At 37.1% G+C, this 11,274-nt stretch overlaps 1 protein-coding gene across 5 annotated transcripts in view; it reads right to left on the bottom strand.

Annotated features, from left to right (window-relative positions):
• Positions 1-11,274, bottom strand: part of MNAT1 (MNAT1 component of CDK activating kinase) — a 233,985-nt gene that overhangs the window by 110,373 nt on the left and 112,338 nt on the right. The window contains exon 8 of one of the 5 annotated variants that reach the window (XM_064292560.1): positions 284-1,210. The exons of the other annotated variants lie outside the window; for them this stretch is intronic. Within the exon in view, the coding sequence (XP_064148630.1) occupies positions 1,196-1,210 (15 nt within the window). The 3' untranslated portion in view covers positions 284-1,195. Of the gene's footprint in view, positions 1-283; positions 1,211-11,274 lie in introns of those variants that run through there. 5 annotated transcript variants of the gene reach the window in all.

Here is an 11,274-nt window from a genome sequence, read left to right as displayed (position 1 = left end):
TATTTGCCCATGTTCCACAAGCATTAACTCAGCCAGAATCTGAACCAACTCGGTCTGATGTTAAAGCCTTTATCCCTAACCACACTGCTATCCTGCCTGTCTTCTGTAAAAAAGCAAGAAAAAAAAACTGTCTTGATTGTATCATTAAACAGACCGACATGAGGCTACAATTATTATCTACCTCTCCACTACTCCTCATTCTCATTCAGCTGCTATTAAGAAAGTCCAAGTTGTTAGTATATAGAACACAGCAAAAAAAAAAAAAAAAAGCTTGATAAGTTTGAGGTAACACAGCAGAACTGTGCTAGAACTGGTGACGGCGATGAAAAAGGATGCAACATTATTTGCCATTTCAAGCATAAGAGGCCTTGCGCCAGAAATAGGTAATAACATTTAAGGATCTAATTTCCAGAAATAAAATCAATAATACGGAAATAAAAAGACCATTTTACAGAGCCATATCAATATCAATAATCCTCATTCAGAAACTAAGTATACACAAGGGCAACGCTCCTGCTACTGGTAATATGATTAGCTCAAGGTCTAACATTACTTCCCCAATCAAATTCTTTTTTCCTTCTTTCATTTCTGTCTGTACCTGTCTCTCTCCTACTTTGCAAATTAACACTGCTACAATGGAAAAATAATCAAAAACAAAGCCCAGTGCCATGGAGCCAATTCTCACTCAAAAGAATTGAATTAAAACTCAGAAGGCTTATATCTTCACTCTGACTTCCATTTTTCCGCTGTGCTTATTAGTAAACTTTTAGAACAGAATATAGCTCAACAAGACTATGACTACTCAAGAAGTTTTGAATATCTGTCATTTATTTGCCTTAATTTTATCATTCAATTTAAATTTATGTTTATGATCCTCAAAATATACTGTCAAAATGATTTGAGAGACGGCACTGTTATTTATCTTATTGAAAAAATAAATCCCAAAAATGAACGGTTCCAGCAAAATAATCTGTAACTGTGTTTATATTATATGAATGATTTGCTGTTTCTCCAAAATAACATGTAGGAAGTCAGCAATTTTCAAACGTGCAAAGTATTTCCATGTGCTTAACAAGAAATATATCCAAAACAAACAAGGCTTATGAAATTTTTATTATTTTTATTTCTGTGCCATCTGTTTTTGTCCCTTTTTTGGTCCCACTCACCTTCTTTCTTTCAGTTGCCTGCTTATTGCTCAGAGTAACACTTTCTAAAAGAATAAGGCAGCAAAATTAGATACCCAGTGGGAACTTTAGTCCCAGATATTACTTGACAATGACACAGTCCAGAGCTAAATATTTATGGACCTAGACCCCCTAAAAGAGACTAATATATGTCTCAATGCAAATACTAAATATACTATGATATCTTTTGCCTAGTTTTTAAAGATTATTGTTCAATAGTCATCAAAAGGAAGATATACTAAATTAAAATTATATAGTCCTCAAAAAAAGTCAGTATCTTTGATTACTATAAGCTTTATTTTTATACAGCTGTTTTTATCTGACAGAAAATGGGTATATGTGGGTCTATGTGTATAAAATCCCATGAGGTAGAAGAAAAATCTGAAAGCAACAGTACATAATGCAACAGTACTTGAAATAAAACTAAAATAATATTACTGTTTCTCATTAGCAAAATGCTTAAGTAGCTCCTCCTCAAAGAGGTACTATTAAATTACACGACTATAAAGTCTTGAGGAGAAAGGCAATCATATAAAAATATACACTTTATACCATAAGTATTTTTTAATCACAATAATACGATACAGAATTTCCCTTTAAAAATTACCTGTTTATGCTGAAGGCCAAAAAGCGTGACAAAATTAGGGAGTTTAAGCTCTATACGGGAACAAAACTAAATAAGGTGAAACCTGTGAGACACTATTAGGGAAGATGAGATCCTAATATGGAACAGAGTGATGAAAACGGAAAGGAATAAATCCCTTCATTTTGAAGGATACACAGTATATTCACTAATTTAGTAGGAGCACATGGGGCACAGGAGATATTACTGTAAATAGTGTCCAAGAAGAAAGTACCTGGGTCAGGAAAAAAGAGCCCTCAAGATTAAAAAGCTAAAGCCTGGTCATAATGGTGGAGCCAAAGGTCACAGGGAATATTACAAAGCCATTAAAATTTTTTTCAAAGAATATTGAACAAAATAGAAAAACACAAGTTTTTAAAAGAAAGCTGGCTAAAAAAACCATGAATGTATATCAGAAATTAATTTCGTAAAGAGTGTGAAGAAATATACCAAAACATTAACAAACATTAAAAATAGCAAATACTGCTTCTGGTAATAGCTGGGTAGCTCCTATAAGATCAATCTTCTCACCCATGAAAGATTTAAGTTGTATTGTTCAATTTTCTTATTTTTTATTAGATACCTGTTTATTCATTTGTAATTTAATGTCTTCATGACCAGAGTATATACTCTATATTATTTCTATCCTTTCAAATTTACTGAACCTTGTTTATGGCCCAGCCATTCAGTCTATCCTGGTGAATGTATACCATGTGCCTTTGAAATGAATACATATTCTGCAACTGTTGGGTGTAATGTTCCATAAATGTCACTGAAGCCATGGTGGTTCAGGTATTTCATGTCTTTCTTGTTTTTTTGGTTTGTTTGTTTTTTTAATCTCATTGTTATATCCATTACTGAGAATAGGGTGTTAAACTCTATTTTTCCTTTAATTCACTCAACTTTATGTATTTGAATTATTAGAATCATACATATACATGATTATTATTTCTTCTTGATGAATTGGCTCCATCATTTAATGTTGCTCTCTATTTATGATAATACTGTTTATCCAGAGGCCTACTTCATATATTATTAATGTAGCAACTCTATACTGTTCATAATGTACCTTTTCCCATCCATTTACTTTCAACCTTCCCAAGTCTATTTTTAAAGTGTGTCTCTTGAATACAACATACAGCTGGGTCCTTCTTTTGTAAGCATTCTGATCATCTCTGCCTTTTAATTGGTTCATTCCATTGACATTTAATGAAATTACTGGTACAGTTCGATTTTAGTGCAATTTTAGTATTTGTTTTTGTTTGTCCCTCTTTTCCTCATTTCCTGCCTTTTGTATTAATTCAGTATTTTCACAATTTCATTTTAATTTCTCTATCTGCATTTGAAATGAAATTGTGAAAATACTGAATCTATCTGCATTTGGGAAACCCCGGCGGTGTAGTGGTTAAGTGCTATGGCTGCTAACCAAAGGGTCGGCAGTTCGAATCCACCAGGCACTTCTTGGAAACTCTATGGGGCAGTTCTACTCTGTCCTATAGGGTCACTATGAGTCAGAATCGATTCGATGGCACTCGGTTTATTTGCATTTGAGATAAACGTCCCTGCATTATATTTTCAGTGGTTCTGCTAGGAATTTTAATTATACATTGTTAACCTTTCACATTTTTCTTAAAGCTAACATCGTACTACTTCATATAAAATGGGGAAATTTTGGAACCATGTTGTTGTCGTGCAACATTGAGTCAATTCTGACTCATAGCAACCCTACAGGACACAGCAGAACCACCCCATGATGTTTCCTAGGCTATAATCTTTGCAAAGGAGCCCTGGTGGTGCAGTGGTTAAAGCACTCAGCTGCTAACCAAAAGGTTGGTGGTTCGAACCCACCAGCTTCACAAAAGAAAACTCTAGCAGTCTGCTTCCATAAAGACTTACAGCCTTGGAAAGCCTATGGGACAGTTCTTTTTTGTCCTCTAGGGTCGCTGTAAGTCAGCATCAACTCCATAGCAGTGGGTTTGGTTTTCTGGTTTGGAATCTTTTGGGGAGCAGATCGCCAGGTCTTTTCTCCTGTGGAGCCGCTGGTAGGTTTAAACTGCCGACCTTTTGGTTAACAGCCGAGTGCTTAATCATTGCACCACCAAGTCTCCTTTTTTGGAACCATATAGGCCCATTTATCTATCCTATATGCTATAAATTGAATATATATTACACTCATGTGCATTATAATCAGCACAAATACCATGTTACAATTTTTGCTTTAAAATAGTCATATACATTTGAAAGAAGTTAATAGGAAAAATCCAGGATTCCATAACAGATTTGAGCTGGCAGAAGAATCAGCAAACCTGAAGACAGATTAATAAATACTATCCAATCCAAAGAATAGGAAAAAAACAAAGAATGAAGAAAAAGGAACAGAGCCTCAGGGATCCATAGGACACTATCAAGTGTACCAACATGCACATACGGTCAACACCGGAAAGACAAGAAAAAAATGTATGTATATCAAGAAATAATGACCCGAAACATCCCAAACACATGAGAAACATTAATCTACATCCAAAAGGCTCACCAAGCTCCAAGCAGAATTAAAAAAAAAAAAAAAAAAACAGTTGCTGCCAAGTTGATTCCGACTCACAGCGACCTTATAGGACAGAGTAGAACTGCCCCATAGGGTTTCTAAGAAGCGGCTGGTAGATTCAAACAGCTAACCTTTTGGTTAAAAGCCAAGCTCTTAACCACTGCACCACCATGATCCCCCAAGTAGGATAAACCAAAAAAAACCCATTGCGATCGAGTCAGTTCTGACTCATAACAACCCTAGAACAGAAAAGAACTGCCCCATAGAGTTTCCGAGGAGTGCCTGGTGGATTTGAACTGCCAACCCTTTGGTTAGCAGCTGTAGCACTTAACCACTATGCCAGCGGGGCTTCCATCTCCCAAGCAGGATAACCATAAAGAAGTCCACACCCAGACACATAATAATCAAACCATTGAATGCCAAAGAAATCTCAAAAGCAGCAAAATAAAAATAACTCATCACTTACAGGAAAACTGTATGGCTGGGCTTACAACATATACAACAGTATAGTGTAAACATAACTTTCATAGGCACTGGGAAACCAAAAAATTCGTGTGACTTGCTTTATTGCAGCGGTCTGGAACTGAATGCACTATCTCCGAGGTATGCCTCTCTGTTTAAGAAAGTTAGATGATGTCTGGAAAAAAAAAACTGAAAATGACCTATGGTTTCCAAACTTAGCCACAGCCACAGAAAGTACGACAGATTATATTCTAATATAAAAAGAATCTGTGATAGAAAAGAATTGGACAGGACCAAAATGATAATCAAAAGAATACAGGAATTACATAACAACAAAATTATCAACAAAAGAAAAATCTAACAGTATTTCTACAAATATTATTAGACTATTAACATGAGAACCACAATTAAGACAATACTGATGGTACACTAATACAATTAGAAAGGAAAAATAAATTTGCTTAGCTAAAAAATTTAAGTATCTCATTGTCAAATACTGCAGGAATTATCTGGCCACGCGCATGTGCAGATGGAGCCTTGCAAAACTGCCAAACATTTGTGGCAGCAAGACTTCTCAGTAAAATACTGAATCACAGTGCAAGCAAACACAAATGATGGATTTATTTCAACATTTACAAATATCAATATTCAGTATTTTACTAGTAAGATATTTTACTAGTAACTTATTCAATATTTTACTAGTAAGAAGCTCTTACTAACACGTCAAAATGAATCTACAGATTTGAATTTCATGCCTTAATTTCCTAAGAACCAAAGAAAGGACATGCACTTTCAAATTAGTATGCAAGCTCATCAGAAGAAAATTCTTGGCTGGGAACTGCAAAACGAACTTTTAAAAATTCACTCCTTGCATTCTTTTGCTCATCATGCTCCCAAGCACCCACCTTCCAAATATAGGATATCTTTGGTCTTCCCTTCCACCTCTCTTTAAAGTTACTCTTCTCAAGGTTTAGTCCAAGTCTTACATACTCCACAAAGGTTTATTTAATTTGGGTCCCTCGATGGAAAGCCTTACGGTCATTAAAATCAATACCATTTAGTTATTTCATACATGTTAATTTTCTCTTCCCACTTAGAAAATCAGCTTCTGGAGGACAGAGACCATCAAGTATGAAGTAGCAGAAAATGCTTGGAGTCTGACAGACCTACCTGTGTGTAAATATCAGCTCCCTTGCTTATCTGCTTTATTATTTTGTGAAACATTTAATCCCGGAGTCATTAAATTTTCTCAGGAATGGAAATACGACCATCTACCTTGGGAAACCCTGGGTGGCCAAAATGGTTAACCACTGGACTACTAACCGAAAGGCTGGTTGTTCAAACCCACTCAGAGGCACATTAAAAGTAAAGCCTGGCAACCTGTTTCCAAAAGGTCATAGCCGTGAAAACCCTATGGAACAGTTCTACTCTGCTCACATGGGGTCACCATGAGTCGGAATCAACTCAATGGCTACTAAATATTCACAAAACACTCATCAACCCTATATTGTTGTTTTTGTTAGTCAACTCTGAGTAGATTCTGACTCATGAATATCCCATGTGTGCAGAGTAGAACTGCTCCGTGGGGTTTTCAAAGCTGTGACCTTTTGGAAGCAGACTGCCAGATTTGTTTTCCAAGGTGCCTCTGGGTAAGTCTGAACCACCAACCTTTCAACTAGAGGTTGTTTGTGCCACCTAGGGACTCCATCAATCCTATAACATAGGTAAAATCTTTTTAGAGCTGAGAAACTTAAAGAAGCTAAATGATTTGCTTATAGTCATACAGCCATGTTAAAAAGAGGAGTCACAATTCAAAACACTTTTGATAATATTTTCAGGACAATCAATTTTAAACAATTCTGAAATAATAAAATTCAAACTTACAACTTTAATGACGAACTAGCTATTCATTTTATGACAAGTTTATTTGGATCACATTAAACTACTCAACAAAGATTACCTTAACCTCTATTTTACTTAAAATATGAGTGAATTAACCAAACATCTATTTATATAAAACTCTTCAGCGATATCTATTAAACAAACTGAATATATTCTCACCCTAACAATACTGTCACTAATCCAAAAACCACAAAATAACAAATGTTGGAGAGGTTATGGGGAACTTGGAACTCTTACACACTGCTGGTGGGAATGTAAAATGGTACAACTATTCTGGAAAATCATTTGGCACTTCCTTTAGAAATACAAATACCATATAAACCAGCCATCTCACTCCTAGGAACAAACCCTAGAGAAATAAAAGCCGTCATACAAATAGACACATATACACCCATGCTCATTGCAGCACTGTTCACAACAGCAAAAAGATGGAAACAACCTAAATGCCCATCAACAGATGAATGGATAAACAAATTATGGTACATACACACAATGGAATACTATGCAACGATAAAGAACAATGATGAATCTGTGAAACATCTCACAACATGGATGCATCTGGAGGGCATTATGCTGAGTAAAATAAGTCAGTCACAAAAGGGCAAATATTGTACGAGACCACAATTATATGAACTCAAGAAAAGGTTTACACAAAGAAAAAAAGCATTCTTTGATGGTTACAAAGGTCGGAGGGAGGAGAAGAAGAAATCACTAACTAGATAGCAGACAAGTATCAACTTCAGGGAAGGAAAGAACAACACACAACATAGGGGAAGTCAGCACAACTGGACCAAAGCAAAAGCACACAAGTTTCATAGACACATCTGAACACTTTGAGGGATAGGACAGCTGGGTCTGCAGCCTAGGGACCATAGTCTCAGGGGACATCTAGGTCAATTGGCATAACAAAGTCCATAAAGAAAATGTTCTACATCCCACTGGTAAGTATCGTCTGGGGTCTTAAAAGCTTGCAAGCAGCCATCTAAGATACATCTATTGGTCCCGTCCCACCCAGGGCAAAGGGGAGCAAAGAAAATCAAAGACACAGGAAAATATTAACTCAAAGAACTAAAGGACCGGAGACTCCACCACCCTGGGACCAGAATGACTAGATGGTGTGGGACTACCACCAATGACTGCTCTGACAGGGACCACAACAGAGAGTCTCGGACAGAGTGGGAGAAAATGTAGAACAGAATTCAAATTCACGTAAAAAGATCTGACTTACTGGTCTGAGAGAGACTGGAGGAACCCCGGAAACTATGACGCCCAGACCCTCTGCAAACTCAGAACTGAAATCATTCCTGAAGCCCACTTTTTAGACAAAGATTAACTCATCGCCTTCGAGTCGATTCCAACTCAGAGCGATTCATAGGACAGAGAAGAACTGCCCCACAAAGTTTTCAAGGAGTGGCTGGTGGATTCAAACTGCCGACCTTTTGGTCAGCAGCCTGAACTCTTAACCACTTCACCACCAGGCTCCAGACAAAGATTAAACACACCGATAAAACAAAAAAAAAAAATACGTGAGGAACGTTCTTCTTAGTTCAACCAAATATATAAGACCAAACGGGCAGCTCCTGTCCAAAAGCAGGACGAAAAGGCAGGAAGCAACAGGAACTCGATGAATGGACATGAGGAACCCAGAGTGGAAGGGAGAGCATGCTGTCACATTGTGGGGACTGCAACCAACGTATAAAACAATTTTTGTATTAAAAAAAAATTTTTTAATAGACTATACTACAATTTTATTGAAATAACATAAAATACCTGGAGACATTTAAATCCTAAGGGAAAGTAATCACCTCATACTCACCTAGTTAATTAAATGGATTATTCACTTATCTGTGGATCTTATAAATGCATATTCACCTAGTTAATTAAATGGGTTATTCACTTACCTATGGTTCTTATAAATGCATAATAGGAATGGATAAAACTTTTTAAAATGTTAATTTGACTTTTGTTGTTATTTTTGTTATTGTTGTCAGGTGCCCTCAAGTCAATTCCTACTCATAGTGACCCTATGTACAACAGAAAGAAACAATGCCTAGTCCTGCACCATCCTCACGATCTTGCTGTGCTTGAGCTCACTGTTGCAGCCACTGTGTCAATCCATCGCACTGAGGGTTTCCCTATCATTCGCTGACCTTCTACCCTACCAAACATGATGTCCTTTTCCAGGGACTGATCCCTTCTGATAACCCATCTCACCATCCTTGCCTCTAAGGAGCATTTTGGTTGTACTTCTTCCAAGACAGATTTGTTCGTTATTCTGGCAATCTACGGTATATTCAATTTTTTTTGACAATACCACAATTCAAAGGCATCAACTCTTCTGTCTTCCTTATTCATCGCCCAACTTTCCCATGCATACGAGGCGACTGAAAACACCATGGCTTGGTCAGGCACACCTTAGTCTTCAAGGTGACATCTTTGCTTTCCGACACTTCAAAGAGGTCTTTTGCAAAAGATTTATCCAATGCAATGCATCTTTTGATTTCTTGACTGCTGCTTGCATGGCTGTTGATTGTGGATCCAAGTAAAATGAAATCCTTGACAACTTCAATCTTTTCTCCATTTATCATGATGTTGCTCATTAGTCCAGTTGTTAGGATTTTTGTTTTCTTTATTTTGAGGCGTAATCCATACTAAAGGCTGCGGTCCTTGATCTTTATCAGTAAGTGCTTCAAGTCCTCTTTACTTTCAGCAAGCAAGGTTGTGCCATCTTCTGCTGAGTTCTTCATATACTCCAGCTTCTCAGATTATATGCTCAGCATACAGATTGAATAGGTATAGTGAAAGGATACAACCCTGACCACACCTTTCCTGACTTTAAACCACCCAGTATCCCCTTGCTCTGTTCGAACAACTGCCTCTTTATCTATGTATGGGTTTCTCATGAGCACAATTAAACGTTCTGGAATTCTCATTCTTCGAAATGTTATCCATAATTTGTTATGATCCACACAGTCAAATGCCTTTGCGTAGTCAATAAAACACAGGTAAACATCTTTCTGGTATTCTCTGCTTTCAGCCAGGGTCCACCTAACATTAGCAACGGTATCCCTGGTTCCACATCTTCTTCTGAATCCAGCTTGAATTTCTGGCAGTTCTCTGTCAATGTACTGCTGCAGCCGCTTTTGAATGACCTTCAGCAAAATTTTACTTTCATGTGATATTGACACTGATAATTTCCACATTTGGGTGGATCACCTTTCTTGAAACAGGATAAATATTGATCTCTTCCAATCAGTTGGCCAAGTAGCTGTCTTGGCATAGACAAGTGAGCCTCCAGTGTTGGATCTGTTTGTTGAAACATCTCAATTTGTATTCCGTCAACTCCTGGAGCCTTGTTTTTCCCCATGGCTTCAGTGCAGCTTTGACTTCTTCTTTCAGTACCATGCATTCCTGATCATATGCTACCTCCTGAAATGGTTGAACACAGACCAATTCTTTTTGGTAGAGTGACTCTATGTATTCCTTCCACCTTCTTTTTTCATGCTTTCTGCGTCGTTTAATATTTTCCCCGTAGAATCCTTCAGTATTGCAACCAGTATTGCAACCAGTATTGCAACCAGTATTGCAACTTGAGGCTTGAATTTTTTCTTCAGTTCTTTCAGCTTGAGAAATGCTGAGCATGTTCTTCCCTTTTGGTTTTCTATCTCCAGGTCTTTGCACATGTCATTATAATACTTTACTTTGTCTTTGTGAGCCAGGCTTTGAAATCGTCTGTCTAGCTCCTTTACTTCATTTCTTCCTTTTGCTTTAGCTACTCAACATTCAAGAGCAAGTTTCACAGTCTTCTGACATCCACTTTGGTCTTTTCTTTCTTTCCTGTCTTCTTAATGAACTCTTACTTTCTTCATGTATGAGATCCTTGATGTCATTCCACAACTCATCTGGTCTTCAGTCATTAGTGTTCAACAGGTCAAAACTATTCCTGAGATGGTCTCTAAATTCAGGTGGGATGTTTTTTTATACTCAAGGTCGTACTTTGGCTCTCCTGGACGTGTTCTAACTTCTTCAGCTTCAACTTGAACTTTCATATGAGCAATTGATGGTCTGTTTCAAAGTCAGCCCTTGGCCTTGTTTTGACTGATGGCATTAAGCTTTTCCATCACCTCTTTTTGGAGATGTAATCAATTTGATTCCCGTATATTCCACCTGGCGAGGTACACATGTATAGTCGCTGTTTACATTGATGAAAAAAGGTATTTGCAATGAGGAAATCATTGGTCTTGCAAAATTCTCCAGCATTGTTCCTATCACCAAGGCCATATTTTCCAACTACCAATCCTTCTTCTTTGTTTCCAACTTTCACATTCCAATCAATGCATCCTGAATGAATGTTTGATAAATTTCAGACTGCAGAAGCTGGTAAAAATCTTCAATTTCTTCATCTTTGGCCTTAGTGGTTGGTGCATAAATATGAATAATAATCATATTAACTGGTCTTCCTTATAGGCATATGGGTATTATCCTATCACTGACAGCATTGTACTTCAGGATAGATCTTGAAATGTTCTTTTTGAAGAGAAATGCAACGTCGTCATTCCTGT

Source organism: Loxodonta africana, chromosome 10, assembly GCF_030014295.1.
Source record: "Loxodonta africana isolate mLoxAfr1 chromosome 10, mLoxAfr1.hap2, whole genome shotgun sequence".
Taxonomy (NCBI): Eukaryota; Metazoa; Chordata; class Mammalia; order Proboscidea; family Elephantidae; genus Loxodonta; species Loxodonta africana.
The sequence above is the reverse complement of the archived record's forward strand: the minus strand, read 5'-3'. Positions and strand labels throughout refer to the sequence as shown.